Here is a 23,402-nt window from a genome sequence, read left to right on the forward strand (position 1 = left end):
AACATTTCAAAGCTCAGAACAACACACAGAATAACAAGTAAGCCAGCAAGAATAACAAATAAGGCAGCAAGCATACCTAGGAATGAACATCAGAGGTTTCAGAACTCATATGATTGGAGTCGTCGCCAAAGCATCAGAGAGGGGGTCGGAAGATACTAGCAGTGTGCTGTAAGGCTTAGGGAAAAGTAGTTTATTGAGAGTAGGAAGACAAGAAAGACTTAAACAACTTTGAGCTTTACAAAGGCAAGAAATAGCCACTGATGGCTTTCTCATTTGTCGCTGAGGCTAGTTGCTACTTAGCACTGAAAAGTTGGTCTCCAGGGATTCATTCCCATGCTAATAAAGGACTCAGAAGTTGGATTGAGTAGCCTGTTTGTCCATCTCTTCCACAAAGAATAAGAAGTGAAGCAGTAATAATAAATGAGTTAAGGATCAAAACAAACTAATCCTATTGCCTGTCATTTAAAAACTCAGCGAAGACAGATTCAGGAGAGCCCTCCATAACTGGCTAAGGGACTTGGGGAACACATGCCTCTGGTCTCAGAAATGAAGGAAGGAAGACAGGAAAGACCCACTGTTGGCATGAAGAGTAGAGGAAAGCCCACTGGACCGGCCCTGGGAGCTGGAGCTGCTCCCCAGCCGCGGCGGGCGTGTGGCCGAGCGCCTGCAGCACGCGGGGCTGAGCGCACATCTGCCCTGCTGTCATTAAGACCACAGAGCAGCAGGTGCAGACTTCTCATCCTTCAACTCTTAAACTGCTCGTGCTCCTGTAACTTTACAAGTCTAAACTTGTTAAAAGTGAGGTTTGGAAGGTCATTAGTCTATAATGGAGACCAGGAACTGCAGACATTTCTCTAAAGCAAAATTAGGAACAGCTACCTAACACATACCAACCATTTCAAGATACTGCCATTTCACATTTTCCAGAGTGGGGTGAGAAACTATTAATTCCAAGAAGATTAATACCCACATGAGCATGATATTGAAGCCAGATTGAAACACTTCTCTTCGCTTAAGTTAAAAAAAAAAGCCTTTTCCAGAAACAGAGGTCTCAGGTCTCTTGCCTAACTTCTCCTGGTGAGATTCAGGTGCGGGCGGTTCCATACAAAGAGCTCAGCCATTACTGATGCTTTGTCTTATTTTCTAGTCAAAGAGTTATCTGCAGAGGAATTTGAATTGTAGTCACCTTCCTCCAAAAAGCTGAAGCAGCAAGACCGCTCTGTGAAACTGGTTCTATTTAAAACGGCTCAATGTGATCCCGCCAGGTCCTAAAATAATTATAGCTTAGAACGGCAGATGTAGCTTTGGGAGTGAACAGTTTTTATCACACTGTACCTTTTCGTGGGGCGCATAAGAGGTCAGTGACATAACTGTGTATCTATGAAGCAAGCCAAGATAGAAGCCACCTGCTTCTGCAGCGCCTAGGGAAAGATCCGGTGTCGTCAGGACCGGCGCTGCTCCCTGTCCGGCAGAGGCTCAGGCACTGGCCAGGGGGCCAGCTTTTCTCTCCCAGCACAGGGACGGAATCCTAGGAAATGTTCCTATTCATAGATCCAGTACTTCTTTGATGCCTGCTGAGGGAACTAAGAAGAAAAAAAGGCTGGGTTGACAATGGTAGTCCGAGCCAACGGCAGTTTTGTAGCTTAATTTCTGGGGGAAGAAATATCGCTGTTGACCAAGAGCAGACCACAGATTTTCTAAGTTACTTATGAAGCGTGACTATAAATGAGAGCTGAATGGAAGAGCCCTGGGCTTGATCTTGGATGGACTCTGTATTGACACTCTTCAGGCATTTTGTGGGTTAAGGGAGTTTTTGATACAAGGATTGGGTCTCCCCTTGCAGGCAGGAGTTCCCAATGCCACTGCTGCCTGCAGGCTATTTCCATCTCCAGCTCTGCTCTGCTGCGGCTGCTGGGAAGGGTCCGCGCTCTCACCCCTCACTGCAGGCTGCCCTTTGTGTCCTTCTGTCCACGACTGGGATCCAACTCCCTTTCCAGAGAAATTTGGTCTACCTCTCTTGCACCTGTCAGCTGAAGTTCTTTGTGCATAGTTGTGCCAAATGTCTATTAATTTTCACATAAACATTCAAATTATAAATCAAGTTGCAGTGTGGGCATCGCGTGACAGGGGTTGGTCCTCAGAACCCTAGGTTGCATGTTGCAGTGCCTGGTGGGCGTCCTGGCTGTTGGGCTCTTCCGACCCAGCTCCTGGTGTACATGGCTGGGATGGTACGGGCGGGGGCCTGCATGGACTTACGGACCCAGAAGGGAGACCCAGATAGAGTCCCCAGTCCTGCCTGTATGGCATCTGGATCATGAACCAGCAAATAGAAAATGTTTTTCTACCTTTGAGGTAATGCTCCCAGTGAAATCAACAAATCCTGTCATGGCTCTCACTTCAAAGTGCCAGGAGACTAGACACGAGCCAAGGGTATCTGCAAACACGACAGTCCGTCTACGGCCACACCACCCTGAACGCGCCCGGTCTCGTCTGATCTCGGAGGCTCAGCAGGGTCGGGCCTGGTCAGCACTTGGAAGGGAGAAACAGGACAGGCCATGCGTGCATCCCTGCGGTCCCGGCACACTCCCTGCAGAGGCCCGAAGGCGCTGCTCGTAGTCACACATTTCCGACCACTGCCCTCTATTTGATTTCACATACATATGCACAAATCTGGTAACAGACAAGAACTTTTGCTCATATTTTTTTAATGTATCACAATGAGCAGGAAACATACTTGATGAAATATTTTCAAAGGAGTATATTCAATTACCATCTACAATCAACTTAACTATGACAACAAAGTTTTTGTGACAAATTTTTTTTTTTTTCAGTTTGAAAGTTCCATGTGGTTCTGTTTGTTAGTCTCCATGTCTTTTGGTACAGTTCAAGATCAGCATTGTTACAGTAACAAAAAAGCTAACAAGACTACATTATAGAAAAACACCAAGAACATCATTTTTGGTTTCACTTGCTCTATTTTTTTTTTTGTTTTTTTGTGTTTTTTTTCTTTTTTTTTTGTTTGTTTTATTATTTTTTTTTGTACATTGCAAAGGCTGTTCATATACCTCTTCGCCCAGGGTCACGTTCATTTATGCTTTTTTTTCCTACCCAAATTTGCCCCCCTCCCCCCGAAGAAAGTAAACAAACAAACAAAAAACTAGTCAAAGCTTTGTTTCACAGTGGGCAGTATCTCAGCGCCAACAAAGAGCCAACTCAATTTATGTTTCTATTTAAAATGTTTAAATTTATTATTTTTAAAAAAAAATATATGTCCATGAACGTCAAGTGCACTGGCTTGGGTCACTGCTTCTCTCTCCTGCAACTTTCCTGCCATGCCTGATAAACTCAGGTTTAAAACACATGCCGTCTGTTTTACTTTATTTTCAATTTTGTAAAACTTTTGGCCACATTCATCTATTTAAATAGCTTTTAATTAAGAAAAAAAAGTTCCTAGATGTACCAGAGTTGTCCGTGTGTGTGCAGGTGTGCATGTGTGTGTTCCACATTTTTAAAGTTTCTTTTTGGAAGGATGGGTTTAATTACTCCCACTTGGTGGATCAGTTTAGTGTCATGACAGAATTCTCTGGCGCCCTCCCCGCAACACACACGCACACACACTGTGGAGTATGTTAGGGGAGGAGGGGAGAGCAACCAAAAGTGAAATATCAGCAGAGGGGACGAACAAATTTAAAAAGTGAACTAAGAAATCCTGTTCACCCTCGTGCCGCGGCAGCCAGGAGCAGACCGTTACCGTACCCAGCTGAGCACTTAGCGAACACCGGGCACAGCCCACGACCCTCGGCCCCGCTCGGTTCGACCTCCCGCTTTTCGCCAGCACTGGCTGCTTTGCTGCTTCTGGGTTAGTGCTGAGGATTACTTTTGTTTGTTTGTTTCTTGAATGAACTCACAGGTAGATGGGACAGCTGGAAAGCGTCAAGCGTGCAACCCACTCCAGGTAGAAGCAGTCACCCCGTGGGGAGCCCTGGGGAGCGGACGCGGGCTGAGCCGACGCACCGACCACCTCATTGTTGCCAAACACCCACGGTCAAGGCATGGCATAACCAAACACTGACAGTCGCTCTGCCTCACAGAGGGAGGATGGCATAGTAGCTCAAAAACAAAAACACACTAAGACCACTAGGAAGGGGATGGCACAGTTACAAAGAAAGGAACTTAAAGCTGGGAGAAGGGGAGGGGCCAGGATAGAAATTGCACTATTACCAAGCAATATCATTGTTTTTAAAAACAAAGTTTTCAGAGAAGACCTAGCAGAGTCTGACAGGTAAAGCTAGTGTTAAATTGTTAACTGGTTTCACATAGAGAACCAGGAACAAAAACCAACTTTTTCTTTTCTATATGATACAGACACAGAGTAACATACAACAATTAAATGGCAAAAAATATATATATATATTTCATAGAGTTACAAACAAGATAAAATAATGAAAAACAAACTGTACAACTTTAAAATTTAAAAATGTTCATCTCAAACACAGGGAGAAATACAAGAATTCTTGTTAAAAGGAAATAGCTTGTTAAAACCGTAAATGTTTTGCGTACTTGTTTTTGACACCTTACGCTACAGCTGGATACTGGTATGAATAGTTAGATGGTATTCTTTAGTATTTTCTACTTTTTTAAAAAAACAAAAAAATTTGCACTGTGCATCAGCCTAGTTAGAAATATGTACAGCAGTTCTGGATCTACTCTTTCATGAAACTAAAAACAAATTCATAAAAATAAAATAATCCCGGCTAAAAAAAAAAAAAGAAAAAAAATCCGTTTTCAGATCTTGGAATGCTCCAGTCTTTTTGCAAAGTCATGGGTGGCTCCAGCACTGGGGAGAGAAGCCGGAAGGGTGACCTATGGGACCTGCATTCACAGTCGTGGAGTTCCCTTTTGAACCCTAAGGAAGAGATGGAGGGGGGAAGGACCTCACACTCTTTGGGGTACAGTGGGGGGGGGTTGTTTCTGCTGATGTTTGGCTATGGAAGTGAAACAGCAAAGCATCTATTTGTTTCCAAAATCTACATTTTTAGCAGCACGAAGTTTTCAAAGTTCAGACCATGTTTTGCTTGTAAAGAGGAGAACGTGTGTGTGGCGCTGTGTGGTGTGTTCCAGGAGTATGGCTCTCAACGTGAACCCATGTGCCTCCCGTCCGCTTCCTTGGCTGTCTGCTGCTGTGCTGGCTCTGCTCTGGGTCGCCTGCTGCTCAGACTGCCTAACACAAGGACAAGACTTTGAAGTAATAAAAGCTACTTTTGGTCTTTTGGTATATGGAATTGTCATTTCTGCTTGCCTCTCTACTCGCACAAGAGGCATACAACAACCTGGGAATCTTCTGTTTTGCTCTTTGTTTTATCAAACTAAGTCTTGTTTAAATCAGAAACAAATTCTCAAGTAACAAGAACCCTTTCCCTTTTTTCTGCATCAGCAGTGAAAGGGTGTGTCTTTGGATTTTATTTAAAGCATGAAATTTCTTTTTCTGAGAGAGGAAAACACAAAAACAAAAACCAAACCCCTAACCAAAAACTTTTTTTTTTTTAAGAAAAGCACATGGCCCAATCACACAAAATGAAACAAACTAGAGCTTGCAGTTTTTTAGGAAAAGAACATTTGAAATATCTACCAAACAGAGGAAAAGGAGGAATGCAAAGAAAAGCCAGAAGAACAACAAAGAAATACGCAAGCCTAACAGACATAGGTAACTACAACAGGATGCCTTCTAGAAGGTTCGACTCCCCAAAAATAATCGGGGGGGTCCTGATGACCCCTAGAATCCTTGGAAAAAATTTTTTTTTTCTTTTTTTAGTTTTATAAAATAATTCTGCAGCTACCCTCTAAGAAAGGAAGGCAGCTACCTTAGGTGGGAGATCAGAGGGCAGGAGGGAGACGGGAGTCAGGGACAAAGGGGAGAAAAGTTTAGGCGAATCAACGGATTGTAATCTATCTGCTAGGAAGGAACAAGACAACATCAAATGAGGAGCTGTCAGTTGGACCATACAAAAAGCTAAATGTACACAAAAGATTTTTTTTTCTCCTTTTAAATCTACCATACTGCTTCATTTCATTTCCAATGCAACAATCTACTCAACACCAAAAAATGGTCATATCTATCATAAATACAGAAAGTCAGTTTTTAAAACTTACTTTTCTTTTTAAGCTACAAGTCCTCAACACTCTTTGTGTGTGTGGGTTATTTATTCTGAAAGTGGGAGTGCTTAACTTTTCCCCTTGAAATTGGCTTCAGCAAAAAAGCTATCCTTAAAAATCCCCAGAAAGCTTAAAGCAGTTCACATTGTTTCACTTGAATACTTTCTGCCCGTTTTTAAATTAACAACAAAAACAGCAAAAATTTTCTGGAACAAAAAAGAAAAAGAGAACTGAAAAAAAAAATTAATAAAACAATGATTCTGGAAACAGAACAAAGTGTGAGCGATTGACCTGAGAATAAAAAGACATTACATTTCTTCTTTTTCTTTTAGCAAGCCATTGGTATCTGAATGCTAAGATAGCAAGAAATTTAAAACTGTACCAAGGTGGACTGCTTTCCCATACAGAGCATGCCGGGCTCCTCTGTGCTATCAACGTGGGGCGGCTATGGAGGGGCGACTATACAAGGGGGCGAAGCGCCAAGGACACTGGGGAGGCCCTGCGGACTTGTGTTTCCAGACCAATAGTACCTTCCAAAGGACACGATGCGACAGGGTTAGGGCGTTTGTTGTTGGTTTGTTTTTAAATATATTAAAAGAAAAGGTAAGAATGTGAACTCACCGGCATAGATAGGTATATGGGAAAACAACCCACGCTTTTTCTTTTTTTTTTTTTCCTTTTTTTATTTTTATTTTTTTTATTTTTTTATTTTTTATTTTTTTTTTTTTTTGGTTAGAAGCTTTGGAATTGCAGTTAGTCTATTTTTTTGAAATTGGTTTGTTATTAATTTTTTTTATTTAAATTCATTTGTATTGTTCATCTTCAAAGCTTACAATCTGAAGGTGTCCGTTCCTACACTGGTCAGACCACTGTCCTTGGGGCAGCTGGGGTCTTTGGGCCCCTCCACCGGGCTCGCCGGTCCGTCGGACTTCTGGCTGAGATCCGTGTCAGACTCCTCCGAATAGTCGTCTGTTGGCATCGAGGGCTGAACCCCTGAGGTGCTGCATGAACTTGAGGTAACCGTTGAAGATGAGGAGAGAGGAGGAAAAGAAGGGGGCTTCGCGGCCGAAGCCCGGGAGACCACTTGCGGCCAAGACTTCCTGGAGGCGCGGGGGGCGGACGAGGGGGCGGCCGACGGGGGCGGGGGGCTGTCGTTGGAGTGAGCGGCAGACTGCGAGGTAGATGCGGTGCTAGGGTCGGGGAAGCGGGCGGAGTGAGGTAATAAACTAGCGTGCTCTTTGGCGTTTCTTGCTGCTCTCGTGATTGTTCTGTGTTTGTGCAAGGCCGACTCGAGATGTTGACTCAGAGCTTCCTCCCCGCAGAGCGCGCTCTCGCACGCCAGGCAGTGGTACGAGCCGCCGCCGCCCGTGGGCACCTGGAGCACCATCTCCTGCAGGTTCGCCACAGGCTGGCCGCAGCAGAGGGCCTGCAGGTGGCTCCGCGCCGCCTCCTCGTCGCCGAAGCCCGCCTGGCACTTGCGGCAGACCAACTTGTACTGCACCTTTGGAACGATGAAGGGGTCGTAGAGGGAGTCCGCACTTTTGCCTTCTGCTTCTGGCTCGTCGGGGGGTTTCGGCAGGAGGGGGGACACCTCATGGGGGGCGTTTTTCTGCTCTTCTGGTTTGGGGGATTCTTTGGCAGGGTCTTTGTCTGGGGAAGCAGCCCCCTGGGGGACTGGGGTTTGGCTTGCTTTGGGCTGCTGCTGCTGCTGCTGCTGCTGCTGCACTTTTTGCTGCTGCTGGAGCTGCCGCTGCTGCTGCTGCTGGATGGCCTCCTGCAGACTCTGCTGGTATTGCTGGTACTGCTGCAGTAGGGAGCCGGGGGACAGCCCCATGAGGGCCTGCGACAGCGCGGGGCTGTAGGGGAACAGGCCTTCCATGCCATACATGGGCTGCAGGTACCCGCTCTGCAGGGCGCCGGGGAGCTGGGGGGCGTAATAAGGAGAAAAGCCTGGTACAAAGTAAGGAAGGAACTGGCTCGTGAGCAACGCTGTGGGGTCGGAAGTCAAAGCGGCCTGCAGGGCCTGCAGCTGCGCGGGGTCCACTGCGTACTCCATGGCGGGCAGCGGGGCCGCCAGCGGGGCCGCCGCCGCGGGGGCCTCGCCCTTCTCCTTCTTGGGGACAGGCACAGGTTCCCCCTTGCCTTTGTGCGCCTTTTCCTTCTCCTTGCCTTTCTCACAGTCTTTGTCCTTGCGTGGCTGTGGCTGCTGCGGCTGCTGGGGCGGGAGCTGGGGCGTGGGTGGCGGCTGGACTGCAGGAGGCAGGGCAGGCTGCTGGACCTGGGCTGGCTGCTGCTGCTGGGGCTGGGGGTGCGGCTGGGGGGCCAGCGCCATGGTGGCTTGTGCTGGGGTTGGGGAGCTCAACGAGGCTGAAGACGGCTTATTTGGTAATCCAGATGTGGGGAGGCCAGGGGAAGGAACTGTCGTGCTGGGCAGACCCATCAGGTTCGGTTTAGGAGACGTTAAAGCTGAAAGGAATGGAGACAGAGAAAGCAGTTCAGTGTGGGTTGTAAGACATTTGATCTGTGTCACTGCCACCAAGCTAAGAACGATGTCCAGATTTCGGTATGAAGGGTCCTCCCGAGACGGGAGGCTCAGGGTTGACGAGCCTGGTAGCCCGAGGAGCACCCAGCCTTGCGTCAGCTCGTCCCCTCTTCGCCCAACCGCTCCCTGACGTGCCATGTCCACCTGTTCAAAGCTCCACAGAGAAAGTGGTGCCACCAGGCCCCGGCTGACTTGTCTGAGAGCAGAGGCGACCAGAAGGGACAGGGAGTGTGGGAGAAGGCCAGGAACCCGAGAGGCCTCGAGGCTCATCAAAAACTCAGACTACACACGGCCGTCTGCTGTGTGGCCATCTCGGATGGCTGGGGGAGTATGGAGGACAAGCACCCAGGGCAGACCGCTCCAGCGCCTCGGCCCAGCGCCTCTGCTCCAGCAAGTCTGCTCAGTAATGTAACCAGCTGGGAACAGACTTCTGGAATCGGCTGGAAGCCTGAGCAGCCCGGGCCCCTGTGTGAATGACAGCCAGGGTTGCCACTGGGGCCGCGCTGGCTCCATCCCTGGCAGGGGTAGACGAAAAGTAGTCGAGTTGAGCTGCCTGAGCAGCGGGCACAGGGCTGCCTGCAATCCCTCAGCCTACTCGGGGCACTGCTGCTTGGCATGTGGAGGTCTGTGACTGTCACCGCAGCCCGGGGCCTCATCTGCTCCCTGACCCTCCTTCCTGGCTGGCAGCTTCTGTTTCCCCTGAGCCATGCCGCCGCGAAGCAGGGGGAGGACTTCTAGGGTGACGCTGTCCTTGTGGGAAAACCAGAGGTGGATGGGCCCGCAGATTGCCGGCTGCCAAGCCCGTGCATTCCCTGGGGGACAACAGTGAGGCTGCCTCCAGCTGCCAGTCCCAGCAAAGCACTCATCAGCACCGGACAGCCAAGGAGGCGGCTTCCCTCACAGTCAACAGTCACTCCTGTGAAAAATGCTGAGTTAAATAGTCTGATTTCTCCAGTGCGTGTGAGAGCCTGAGAGCAGAGGCGCGGGTCACTCAGGGAAAGCGGAGTAGAAGCTGGTCTGGTGAGCTGACTCAGGAGGCAGAGACAGGCTGAGTGAGGAGATGTGCCTGTTTTGGTTTACCACAAGACTGTGGGTCTGCTCCGGTTCTCAGGCTGGGGCCAGAGGCAGGAGATCTCTGGGGGCGAAGGAAGAATGGCTAGAGAGGACTCTTCTCCCCCACACCCACAGCTTCTAGCTTGTAGGAGGAAGAGTCAGGTCAGGACGCCTTTAGAGGATTCTGTGTCATCACCCAAAAGAGAGGAAAAAACCTGAGAAGCATTTACGGCAGCCTTGCTGGTGACCAAGGTCTGCGTGAGGCAGGGCAGGTGCAATAGCTAAATGAGCCCCCAGCCCCGCATGGATCATGACTGACAGACCCCAGGTGTGTGACCCCGGCAGCTCAAACTCTCGGAGCTGGGGTGGTGGTTAGGAATTACAGCGCAAGATCTGAGCGTTGGCCTGACAGATGCTTAAGCACTAACTTGCCCCCCGCCCCAGTCCTGATGTAGAGCCGTCAGCAGATGGTGACTGGGACACCTCTGGTGGCCTTGCACTGGAAGCATGACTTTCTGTCTTGACTCTGCTCTGCGTGGTCAGAACCCGAGCAGCACCACACACGGAGCTGCTGACTGGCTCACACGAGGCCTGGGTGGGAGCTCTGGTCTTGGCCTCCGTGGCCTCAGTTTTCTCCTCTGTATAACAAGGGAAGAGATCATTCTGATTGTACCCTGTCGACAATGTTGGGATTTCTGTTGAGCATGCCCACGCCCCTCTGCCAAGGTCCTGGGCTCTGTGGAGAACGCACTGCCCTGGCCGCGTGGCAGAGGTCTAGCTGGGTGGTCGCACCACTCTGTGCCAACACACACAGACACACATGGAGCAACCTCTCCATTACAATGCTTTCCTTCCATGTTCCCTGTGGCCACTAAGTGAGACAAGGAATGCTGTATTAAACATTGCCAAAATTATAAAGCTACGAATTAGGTCCACGAGAAATAAAAGCTGTCCACTGCTGGTCACGTGGGTATGTTTGAAGGAAAGGCGACACCAAGGTTTCTGCCCTGGTGGATACTGGTTGTGGTGAGGGGCAAGGGCTGACTTATGCCTAAGCCTCACAGGACCCTGGGAGTCCAAGTGCAACCTAGCAAAGCGAGCTGAATCCGGAGAAGATGGGTGAGGACAGAGGAACACGGGCAGGCACTCAGGACGGTGAGGATATACACAGAGCAAGCGTGAGTCAGGCGAGGACAGGGAGATAGGAAGGGCAGTGGGGACCGAGGAGCCCCAAAGGAGCTTCGGTAGTCTTGTTTAGAGGATGACCATGGACATGGCGTAACTAGGAGGCACAGTGTCTGATCCAAGACTGCTGACAAGTGCACCCAGGTGGAAGGGCAGTCTCTTTATGGGACAGATGAAGCCACCATTGTTCTGCCTGGAAGAGAGTACCAGGAATAACTCGCACTGCAGCCATTCCATGAAGAAGGCACGGAATTCAGGGGAGGGCCGAAGACTTGTTTTAGTCCAGTCTGCATAGGGTATTATCTAGAACAGGCTGGGTTCTTCCCCCATAACCCCGAAGATTTATTTCTTGGGCAAAGAGACAGAAGGAGAGAGTGCCCATCAACTTGGAGAGTCCCCAGATGGCCATGCCAGCCCGGCCAAAGGCAGGAGCCTGAAGGCCTGGTCCCCAAGTAATGGTTCCTCTCCCGCTGCTCTTGTAGGTGTGTCAGCAAGAGGCTGGATCAGAACAGGGGCAGCTGGGACTTGAACAGAAAGGGTTGCTTAACTAACTGCTCATTGCAGTGCCTAATATTTGCAACAGATACCTAATGGGATTGGCATTCCCACGAGGAAATCTAGAGGCTGTGACAGAATACACCAGGACACTCAGTCCCAGCTGTGAGCAACATCCTGGTTTTGCTACTCAACAGCAAAGACGTGAGTGGTTTCAGAGGTGACTGTTCCAACCTCAAGATCCCATCCTAAAACAAATAAGCACAGAGACTCGATCGGGGGAGACACCTCTCTGCTTGCAGAGAACTGGAAAGGGAACTTGCCACTTCCCCAAAGCAACAGTTTGGGTGCTAGGCACCTATCTCAATGCTAAATGTAGGCAGAACTGCTCAGAGCAGAACCCACCTGTGTTGGATGGAGTAAAGCCTGGCAAGGAGGGGCTGTTGAGGCCAGGGAGCAACACAGGAGGAATGCCCTGGAGTGCGGGGTACGCCGTAGGAAGGTTCAGAGCCTGCAGAGGGGCGTTGTCAAACATCCCTTGCTGCTGAGCTGCCAGTCCAAGGACCTCGTTGGCCTTCTTAATCCGGTCCAACTCCTGTTGAGCCATCAACTGACGTACAGTGGCTGGGTCAAAGTACTCTTTCTCCTTGTCCAACTGACTTCCAATGGTGTCTTTAACTTTGGAGATATGCTGTTGGGAAAAGATATGGTCACGTACAGACAGTCGCGCGCTGTACTTGATGCCACACAAAGTGCACTCAGTCTTGGGTCCCTCGTAACTTGTTTGGTTTATACCAAAATGCTTGGCCATGCTTAACTTGGACTTCTTCTCTTTTGCCCGGGCATTCTGGAACCAGACCTGAACGACTCTCTTTGGCAGTCCGATGTCATTGCCCAGGACCTCACACTCCAGCATCGTGGGCGTCCTGTAGTCATTAAAGCATGACTTGAGGACCTTCAGCTGCAGGTTGGTCATCTGAGTGCGAAAACGTTTCTGCCCGGGTCGATCCCCGCCGTCACCAGACTTGCCTGCAGACCCGCTGGCTCCAGGACTCGGGGAGCAGGGGTCGGCAAGGCTGGAAGTCTCACTGTAGTCCACAGTACCTTCATTGTCATACTCCTTGCTGTAGAAGCTCGGGGCGGGGCTGACCAGACCAGAGGAGAGCCGATCTTCGTACTCGGTCATCGCCATCATGGCTGCTTTGGTCAGCCCTTCGTTGGGCGCGGCAGAAGATTTGGTTTCGGTTGCTATCCCTGTCGCACTGTCGTTGTCGGCATTGCCCTCATCCCCAGTCGTGGTGTCCGTGATGGCCGTGTTGACAGAGGAGCAGTCATCATTGTCCAGCTTGGTTTGGTCAAAGTTTAGATTAACTGAGGACATGGAGGGGCTTTCAAAGTCTTCAATCCCCTCCACCTTGATGGAGGAAGGGCTAAGGAGAGTCCTGGGCGACAGCTCCATGGTTTTACTCACCGGTGAGAGGGGCGCACCCTGACTGTCACTGCTGCTCGGGGGCAGGTGGGGAAAGCCAGCTCCGTCGAAAATATCCCCTTTCATCTGGAGTCCGCCATCACAGTCCAAGAGCATCGCAGACAGGGTTAGGTTGTAGCCGGCTCTCTTAGCTTCGTGCCAGTGACGGGACCGGATGTGAGCCTCCAGGGCCGTCTTGGCCTTAAAGAGTGCTCTGCAAAAAGGGCACCTCCTGTGGGCCTGCGCCGGGCCCACGGCCCGGAACTGTCCCTTCCTCTCCCGAGCCCGGGTGTTCTGAAACCAGACCTGCACCACGCGTTTCTTCAAGCCCACTTCGTGTGCGATGTGGTCCAACATCTTTCGAGTCGGATTGGAGTCCAGCAGGTACTTCTGGTAGAGAATCTCCAGCTGCTCAGGTGTGATAGTCGTCCTCAGGCGCTTGTCCCTCTGTGGCTCCTCTCCCCCTGTCCCGCTGTCGTTTTCCCCAGGGCTTGCACTGGCCTTCTCCTCCAACTTCCTCTTGAGCGTGTTCATCGTGGAGGTCGGAGTGGAAGGAGAAGTGGCTGAACTCACTGGAATCTGCGGGATGGCCCCAGAGAGCAGCTGGCTGGCCAGGAGTGGGTTACTGGGATCAAAGAGCATGAAAGGCATGTCCAGCGACCTGTCCAGAAACTGGGGGTGGATGAACTGGTTCTGCGCGCTCAGGAAGTGCAGCTGCTGATGCTCCTGCCAGTGCTCAAACGACGGAAACGCCAGCTTACACTGGTCACACTGGTAGGGGATGAGCTGAGGAGGTAGGTTTGCCAGCTGTTGAGGAGTTGATGTATGGAGGGGCTTGAGGGGCAGGTGGGAGAGCTGAGAAGGACTGGGGCTTGACTGGGGCAAGGGGCATTGAGGAGGGGGCGCTTGCGGAGGAGGCTGCGGCAAGGCAGGCGGGGAGGCCAGCTGCGGGAGCTTCGGCTGGGGCGCGGTGGACTTCGGCTCCGGCTGGTCCTGCTGCTGCAGCTCTGCCTTTGCTTGTCCTTGCTTTTCTTGAGTTTGGTTTGGCTGTGCACTGGGAGGTTCAGCCAGCTTTGGTTTCTCATCACTCGCCTCAGCTTTGGAGTTGAACGTGGCCAGTTCGTCAGCCTCGGCTGTGAGTGGCAGGAAAGCAGGAGGAGCTGGGTTGGCAGATGGCGCCGGGGCGCTGTAGGCCTGCGAGGGCATCGGGGTGCTGCAGGACGAGCTGGTGGGCGTCAGGATTTCCATGGCATCCATGGAATCTTCATTTTGACTGTCATCCTGCCCCTCCTCGTCCTCGTCCTTGTAGCACAGCTTCTTCTGGTGCTTGATGAGATCAAAGATGCGCTGAAACACCAGGCTGCATTTTTTGCACTGGTAGTTCAAGTTGCTCGTTCGAATGTACCTATCGTTTGTAAGCTCCCGCCGCTCGCCATCTTTGCCCTCTCCCTGGTTCTCATAATTTTTCCGGGCCTTCTGTCGGGCATTCTGAAACCACACCACTATGACTCGGGTCGGAAGGTTCAGCAGATTGGAGAGCTGCTCAAACTCATCGTCCTTGGGGTAGGCGTTGGCATCAAAGAAGTCCTGGAGCACTCGGAGCTGGTAGTCGGTAAACCTGGTCCTGGACGACCTCTTGCTTCCCCAGTACTCCTGCTTCTGGGGTTCCGGCGAGGGGGGCCGCGAGTCGATCTTGAGCTCCTCCAGGCTGGTGATGGGCGGGTTGCTGAAGTTGTACGGGGAGTCCTTGTTGCGCTGCCGCTCCTTGAAGAGCGTGTTCCTGAACCAGTGCTTGATCACTTTCTGGGGCAGGCCAGACTTATCTGCCATCTCTTTGATCTGCTCCTCGCTGGGTGAGTTGTTAATGTCAAAATACTGCCGCAGCACACGGAGCTGGTCGTCGGTGATCCGGGTGCGGGGCCGCTTGTTCTGCTGCTGGAGCAGGGTGGGATTGAGCTGGTGCTGGTACAGCTGGGCCAGGTCCGCGGGCAGAGGCTCCACAGGCCCCAGCTGAGGGGGCAGCTGCGCCGGCAGGGTCTGCAGTGGCATCGTCTGCATCATGAGTGGAGAGAAGATGGGCAGCTCCATGGGCATGGAGAGCTGAGTGAGCGGCACCGACGGCTGGGCCGGGGCGATGGTGGGTGAGGTGATGGGTGGGGCCGAGACGGGAATGGCTGGCGTGGTGGCTGGTTGAGGGGGCGCCGCAGGGAGCGGGGGTGGTGGAGGTGGCGGGGGAGGAGGGGGTGGCTCTGGGGTCTGGGGTCTCAAGGGGTACAGTTTATCATAGTGCTCTCGGTACTGCTTGGCAAACCTCTCGAGCTGTTTGAAGGGAAAGTAGTTCTGGTGAACATGCTCTTGGTGACTCTTCAAGATCAAGATGTTAGAAAACAACTTGCCACAGGAGTCGCACTCGAGCTTTTCCAAGTTCTCGCCCTGCTCCGTCTTCCCGTTCTTCTTCTGCACCTTCTGCTTGTTCTCATTGTACTGAATTACCAGTTCAAAGCCAAAGTTCTCCAGCAAGGCCTTGGTGGCATTCCCTCTGGCATCCGAGGCGATGCGTGGAGGCAGCATGGAAGGCTCGGAACTGGCCCCTGGCACGGGCTCTTTCTTCTCTTTGGCCTTCAAGGCATCTGGCAGCGAGTCCTTTGCTCCCACACTGCCCTCCCCTCCCTCAGCACCATCCCTCTCTCTCTGGCACTCTTTCTCCTTTTCTTTGATGACCAGTTTGTTTTTCTTTTCGGGATGTTGGCTCGGCTGGAGGAGGGCAGAGTGACTCTGGGACAGAGAGAGCTGGCTTTGCTGCTGCTGCTGTTGCTGCAGGATGGGCTGGTGGCTCTGCTGCGGGACCTGAACCTGGGCCTTCAGATCCTCCAGCAGGCCTGGGCCACTGCCCGTCAGCGTCAGCGCCCCACTGGTCACCGGCAGGCTCACCTCGGGGTTGAGCTGGAACTCGGCACTGGGGATGTAGAAGGGGAAGAGCAGGTGCTGCTGCTGCTGCAGCTGCAGCAGGGTCTCGGTGGTCATGGGGAAGTGAGGAAGGAGAGTGGGGTTAAACAGCTGAGACTGGATGAGGGCGGCCTGCTGCTGCAGCTCCTGTTGCAAGTGAGCTTGAACTTGGGCCTGGGCCTGGGCCTGAGCCAGGGTCTGTGCTTGCTGTTGTTGCTGTTGTTGCTGCTGCTGCTGCTGCTGCTGCTGCCTGGAGGCAATCATATCTGCCAGCTTTTTCCGGTTGGCCTCCTTGGGCTCTGATGTTGAAGCAAGGGTGGCCCCGAGGGGATTCCCCAGGGCCGGCATCCCCACGCTTTCTGGGGGCACCTGGCTCAGGAGGTTGGAGCTCTGAGCGATGCCAGCGCTGCTTGGATTGGTGGTGGTAAAGGTGTTACTGCCGCTGGTGCTCACGGGGCTGGGCGCGGAGGAGGAGCTGAGGGAGACGGCGCTGCCGTTGCCGCTGCCGCTGGCGGCCTCCAGCTTGGCCGCCCGGGCCTTGGTTTGATGCAGTACAGACCTCATGTGGATCTCCAGAGTGGAACTCTGGCTGTAGGCCACGTTACAAGTATTACACTTAAAAGGTTTGTTGTCCGGGCTGCTCGTGGGTTCTGGCTGACCAGTTGCCGATTCTTGAAGGGCTCTCTTCAACTTATGCAGATGGGAGACAGAGTTGTAGTGCACTAGCAGAATATTCTTTTGAGTGAAAGATTCCTTGCACACAGTACATTTGTAAGGGCGAGAAGGATCTAGAAATTTTTCCATCGTAAAATTGGGGCCTTTTCTGAAAGGCAGAGCTCTCTTTGGCTCTGAGCCCGAGTCTTCTTGCACCGACCCAGAGTCACTGCCCGTTGGGCTCTGTTTGTCATCCAGGTCACTCTCTTCCTCTTTGTCTTCCTCAACAATAATGGTGTGGTCCTCTGCCAGGGTGGGGTCTCCCATTGCCAGGAGGTCCCCGTTGGCCAGAAGGCCGCCGTAAAGTTGCTGTATGTCAGCCTCGCTCAACTCCAGGTGGCTTGTCTCAAGGTGCTTTTTCAAAGCCTGGAAAGTTCTAAAACTGCGCTGACAAAGACAGCACATGGTGGCGGCTCTGATCACATGGTACTGGGAGTGGAGCTGCAGCTTCTCGATGGTCTTGAACGCCAGGCTGCACTGGTTGCAGCGGTACTTGTACACATGGCGGTCGGACACGGGCAGCTGGGGCCTCTTGGCGTGCACCTCATTGAAATGTGCCTGAAGGGCGGCGGATGTCTTGAAAACCTGGTTGCACCCCTTCTTCCAGCACAGGAAGCCTGAATCTTCTCTCCCGGAGCTCGGATCAGCAGGAGCAGGTTTCAAGTCTCCACTGTGCTCTGTGCTCACCGACGGCAGGATGCTCTTCCCCACGTCCTCTGAGGTTTCTGGAAGAACGGCAAAGCCAAAGGTCAAGGCAGCTCTGCTCCAAGGACACCCCCAGGGCACAGAGAACCCTAACCTGAACAACAGACCTGTGCCTTCCACTTTGTCCCTGAAATCTACCGAAAATGCCACTCAAAAGATGAGTTTACTTTTGTACACAAATATTTTGAAATCCTGTGTAGTTTTTTCATAATATGCATTCTTTAGTCTTTTAAGTCCCCCAGTACACATGGGTTTCAAAGATTGCTTTGCACTGAAGTAAACATCTCTCTTAACTTACATTCCACAGACTTGAAGTGACCTTATACATATTATCAACAGGGTATAAAGACCAATAAAATACCAATTTTTATCTTGTAATAGGAGTGTTACATCAAAGATCTATTTAATTGCTTAACTCGGAGCCCTCAGTTTCTCAAGAATTGGTTGAAGGCCTGTGACTTTGCATGATGTAACCTTTAATGTTAAGCTTTTACGTAATTATAATTTAGCGTAGTGAATTATGGAATATGTGAATTAATGCTGTTTCTCAAGTTGCAGGGAAGGTACAAGAACTGTCCACTGGAATATACCAAACACTGCAAGGGTGATTTTTATTTGAATGATTTCCCATTAAAACATTTCTTCCTACAATAAAATCATCAGGCTTATTTATATAGCCTCCTATTCAGGCTGTACCTCCACAGGAGAAACCACAGGAGGAGTGACTGCAGTGGAATGACTGAATTCTTCCTAACTTTTAAATCTTAAGTGCTTTGGCCAGTCACAGTCAGAGACCTGATGGCGCTGCAGTGCGGCCCCAGGCGTCTCCGGCGTGTGTATCTCCTACACCGGTGTTTCTGCACCTCCGTGCCACCTCCTCCAGGCAGCCCCGGAGGACTCTGGGCATGAGGCAGCTCCTGGGTACACAGTCCAGTGCCCCAACATCAGCCTGCATGCTCCCCAAGTCCCAGGTCAGGAAACCCTTACGGATGTCGCATTGACCGGCTCAGGACTGTGAGTCTGCAGGCCCGCTGACAGACACGCTGCTGCTTCGTTCCCTCACTTTGTAACACAGACGTGCTGAAAACCGGCAGAGATGCAGAGGCTGAAGCAGAGGGTGTGAGTGCCCCACCCATCCTGGGGAGTCACCCCGAGCCTGGGAGCACCGTGAGGAACCACAGCCTCACCCCAGGAACATTTCTGCTCACAACTTTATCCTGATTCAATTCCCAGGGGTCAAGATGAAGGCTACTAACCAGGATGCTTTCCTGCCTCTTCCAAATTGGAGCTCCCATCCCGGTCTGGAACAGCCGCAGGCAGGAACATGCTGCTGGGCATCACCATCTCAGGAGTGGTCACCTGGGGAGCGAGGAAACGACAAACAGTGAGTGCCACATGGGGAGAGGACACCAACTAGGGAAGGTTTAAAAATGATCTAATAAGCAGAATTAGCCTCCACCAGTGTAAAGCTGGAGGTGTCACTTTTCATAGCTCACTGAGGACTCATGTTTATTAGACAAAGCTCACATCAGTCAAAAGTGTTTCTACGGTTACATTCTGGACATAATTAGCAGTGCACACTTGAAGAATAATCTTATTATTAATATTTTTCCTTTATGCAGAATTTTGACTTTGATCACTGACAATGTTTTGTCATGGGCTGTGAAACTTCTTGTGCAACCAATTAGGTAGATAAGTTGAAGGCCCACCTTAAGCTGCTGAAAACATAATAAGGGCCCTAATTAAATCATACCTAGTAAAGTACACTGTAATCTTGAAGCAGGGAGCATTGTAGTACTGTTTTCAAAATGTATTCAGGCAAGAAGAGGAGGGGCGGAAGAGTGAAGGAAAGGGTGAGAAGGGGAGGAGAGAACAAAGGGAAGGCTGAGGACACCCAGATGCGCTGGCACATCTGCCAGGAAGCAGCATTTTGTAACCCTTTGCAGACTGACATCAACCGCACACAAGCGTTGGTCCCGACTCCCTCCCGCTCGGGTTCCTTCCAGAGGCAGACGGTATCAGGAGAAACACCTGGCCTGTGCTGGAGGCACTCGGCGCTGTGACCATGGCCATTACTCTCTGTTAGCACTTCTGAACGCAGCCCGGATCCAGACAGCAACGATTTTAAGCCAGATCCTCGGACCTTTCTCTGGGTCTCCCTGCCACCTGGCCAAACCAGTTGTCATTTGCCCTGTGTTCATGAGGTAAAGCCATCCTCTGTGTCCAACAGAGCAAATACAAGGCTCTCAGTTCAAGCCTAGAGCAGGAGCCCCTATACCTCCTACGGGGAAATGGGAAGAGTTGTGATGAGAGAGGAAGATCTTCCGTCCGATGATTCATTCTCCAAGTGGCCACAACAGCCACTGCTGAGCCGATCTGAAGCCAGCAGCCTGGAGCATCATATGGGTCTCCCACACGGGTGCAGGGTCCCAAGGCTTTGGGCCCCAAGGCTTTGGCCCATCCTCTACTTCTTTCCCAGGCCACAGGCAGGGAGCTGGATGGGATGCTGGGCTGCTGGGATTAGAACCGGCACCCTTATGGGATCCCGACATGTTCAAGGTAAGGACTTTAGCTGCTAGGTTACTGCGCCAGGCCCTGTGATGATATTTCTAAGTGAGCTGGAAATTGGCCCCCATATAATGACAGCCCAAGACAGGAACAGCAAGTACTGTCCCTTGTTCTCTTGACATGTGCCCTGCCATACTTGGAAGCATTATTTTCTCAGCAAAGCTGACTGTGAAATAATCAAGATTAGAATGCAGAAATATCTGTTCAAAACAACTATTTTTAACTAACCTAGTAATTTTTGAATGGTTTGCAGAGCGTTTGCAAGTGTTGTCAGCGGCAGGCTCAAGGCTGAGAGGAAGCCCTTAAAACCACCCCTGTCAGCACCAAAAAGATGACTCCTCCATCACACGGAAGGATATTAGAGTATTTCAGCAACCCAGACAGCAAGAGGTGCACGAATTAGGCCACAGGCACGCGCGAGGAGGGTTCTCGGAGCACCCGTGTTTACGAAGAGCAGGTGCTTGGCAGGTGAGCATGTGACACAGCACTCCTGCCTGCGTCGGCACCCTCCAACGACACCCGGCGGCAGCTGGTTAGGGCTAGCTGTTGATGAAGCGTTAGGAATGGAATGGAGATTGCCAAACTCATTCTGTCTATTTTCTTTTTAATAGAAAGCATTTCTGACCAGTGTGGTTGGGGAGTCCAGCGGGAATCCAAGAAGTGAAAGGTCACCGGTTAATTTATAGTCCTCAGCCAAGGGGGGGCACGAGGTTGGGGGTCCGAGGGGGAGAAAGGGAAAGGAAAAAAGACCCCCCCACCTCCTTTCTCGGTTGTAGCTGGAGGATCAGTCCTTTCCTGGGACCTTTAGGAATTATGAAAAACGAATCATGAGAAATAAAAAAGCCCTACAGAGTAAAAAAGAATAAAATTATCTAACACCTCAGCTGCACATCATTATAGAAAACTGTGGGCTTCGCTAGGCATTCCAGCAAGGCAGACACCCCCTCTAACAGACTCAGTACGATGGATCAGTAATTGTTTTCATACACTTTAATTAGAAAAACTCAGATGGCTATGAATAATAATGGAAAAGAGAGACTTTTGCACTTGAAAGGTTGAAGTCAATCAAGTGTGAATGACGGCAAAAAAGAAAAAAAAAAAGACACCAATTCATCAGCCCTCTGTTGTCTCGCTGCGACTTTAATCATAATTCCTGATTGGGATTCAAGAAGGCAGTAAGCAGCGGTTCTTTGTCTGCCTTCACCTTCCATCAATTAACTCTCCCCGAAATATAATCATCAACCTCGCACGCTCCTCTGCATCTTAATCTGGGCCTCCAACCCTGCAAAGTACTGCCCCATATGTGTTTAAGTAAGTATTTTACTCTTCCTGCCTCTTTTCATCTGTGGTATATACCCAACCTCTTCTTGGGAAAAAATGATTCGGTATGTATGAAATTTGAACAGGAATTTCCCAGGAGGCAAAGGAGAAGATCCCTAAAGGCGGGAGGGATCCTGATGCAGTTCGGGTGCTGTGTGCGTGCAGGGGTTGGCAATGGAAGCTAACTCGTCGTATTTAGGATACCTGAGGTCACAGTCAGCTCAGGGACATGCCTGTTCCCAGGCCTGTCCTGCCTCCTGTCCAGCTGCCAAAGCTTTTCTCCCAACATTTGCTTGTTTTCTCCCCAGAGCGCCAGCTGAGCTCACAGCGGAGTGCGGCTGCTCCTCGTGGAGGAAAAGGTGAGGAGCTGGAAGGCATGTTCCTTCAGCACGTCTCTGTGTCCCATCTCACCCGGCATCCTGCACGGGGGTTCGTCCGGTCCCAGCCAGTCGTGGCTGGACAGCTGCATGGCTGTACAGGTGCCCTCCCCACGGCGCAGCTAGAAGCGCAGGTCTGAGAGGACAGACCCTGCTCCGGGCACAAGGGGACGTCCCGCGTGTGTCCCAGGCTGAGGCCATCATGAGCTCCCTTACTTAGGTGACCTAAGAACACACATGTCCTTTCTTGTCTTTCTACTTCTCTCCAGTGGCTCTCCTACTCCACGGATGCCCAGGCCATGGCCTCAGAGACTGTGAGGTCTGGCCAGATGACTTTTGGTAAGAATCTGCAACTGTTATCACATTTTCTAAGGGGTTTATGATCTCAAAAAAGGTGATTTTGGATTATGAGCTTCTTGGGGACAGGGACCTCATCTTATGTTGTTCACTATCAGCACGTACTAAGGCCCTGTACAATGTTTAGGAGATAAATGGTGCTCAAATGCATGGATTAAAACGGGGTCCCTCAAGCCCATTTTGGAAATGCTGTACCATCCCTGTAGACTGACTCTGCTAATGGCGTGCACAGCCCTCAATGCTGAGTACATGAAATTAGCCACTAAGCTACCGTGCCAGGCCTGGGAGGTGTAAAGTCCTCACCTGGCGTTCAACAGGATCCCTTATGGGCTCCAGGTCACTCCCCGGCTGCCCCACTTCCCATCCAGCTCCCTGCCTGTGGCCTGGGAAAGCAGTCGAGGACAGCCCAAAGCTTTGGGACCCTGCACCCGTGTGGGAGACCCAGAAGAAGCTCCTGGCTTCAGATCAGGTCAGCTCTGGCTGCTGTGGCCACTTGAGGACGGAAGCTCTGTCTCTCCTTTTATCTGTAAATCTGACTTTCCAATAAAAATAAATTAAAAATATGCCTCCTATACTCCACTCACTAAGGGAACTCAGAATATTAACACGGAGGCTTATGAGAAAATACAGGTTTTTCCGCTTACGAAAATCAAAACACTTTCTCGGCATTTTGGTCTCAAGACCGGCCTGGGTCACTTAAAGGACAGGTCCCGGTTTTCTCCTAGGTGCCACCTGTCTGTCCCCAGTGCTTCCAAGCCAACTCCATTCCTCCCAGGGAAAACAGAGTGTATGGGGGTCAGAGGAAGCCACCGCCAGTAGAGCTGGGGTGCCGAAACACCTGGAAGCCGACAGGTTCCACGGGGAACAAGCTGAGCGTGGAGCTGGACTCCAGCTCTGGCCATGCTCCACTTCGAGCGATGCCCTCACACAAAGGTGGCTGCTTCAGAAGTTACTGGGAAATGGATGAAAAGATACATTCATTTTGGTGCATAGTTTCTTTTGTGATGCGCATTTTCCCCAACCTTGGTAAAGTATCCTCAGTACAGTAATGCTAAAAATATTCAGGCTTAAGAAATCGCCAACCAACCCAGTTACTGAGAGGGAAGGGCCTTAAGTGACATGCTCTCCCATTTAGCTGACCACCTTCATTCAACGCTGTGCAAGGGCCCTGTGCTGTAAGACTGTGGTATTAAGAGAGCAAACAAGGATCCCACCTGCCCGAGAAGCTCACAGCCTGCACCAGCCTCTTAGAAAATGGGATGACTGTCGCAGGTTTTTAGAGGGATGTCCATGGACACCAGTGAGAAGTGAAACAAGATCATAAATGTTACTTTTCACCTCTTCCTACTTTGCTTTCCTTATTTGGGATAACTTAGTACCTTCCAAGACTCCACAACAGACGTGGCCATGTGGCCCCAGAGGCAGTGCATGAGACCCTTTGCCTGTGGGCCGGTGCTCCCTGTGACATCCGGGCAGAGCTCGAAGTCAAAGCTGGAGTTCTAAGGACAGTATCCTTTGC

General features: G+C 51.0%; 1 protein-coding gene across 3 annotated transcripts in view; it reads right to left on the minus strand.

Annotated features, from left to right (window-relative positions):
* Positions 1–5,800: 5,800 nt before the first annotated feature.
* Positions 5,801–23,402, minus strand: part of ZFHX3 (zinc finger homeobox 3) — a 258,118-nt gene continuing 240,516 nt past the window's right edge. For all 3 annotated transcript variants that reach the window (XM_040982429.1, XM_040982430.1, XM_040982428.1), the window contains 3 exons: positions 18,518–18,620; positions 11,834–17,281; positions 5,801–8,619 (listed from right to left, as the gene is read on the minus strand). In XM_040982429.1, coding sequence (XP_040838363.1) covers positions 6,983–8,619; positions 11,834–17,281; positions 18,518–18,620 — 7,188 coding nt within the window. In that variant the 3' untranslated portion in view covers positions 5,801–6,982. The remainder of the gene's footprint in view (positions 8,620–11,833; positions 17,282–18,517; positions 18,621–23,402) is intronic.

This window comes from Ochotona curzoniae, unplaced genomic scaffold, assembly GCF_017591425.1.
Source record: "Ochotona curzoniae isolate NIBS_2020 unplaced genomic scaffold, NIBS_Ocur_1.0 contig_3622, whole genome shotgun sequence".
Taxonomy (NCBI): domain Eukaryota; kingdom Metazoa; phylum Chordata; class Mammalia; order Lagomorpha; family Ochotonidae; genus Ochotona; species Ochotona curzoniae.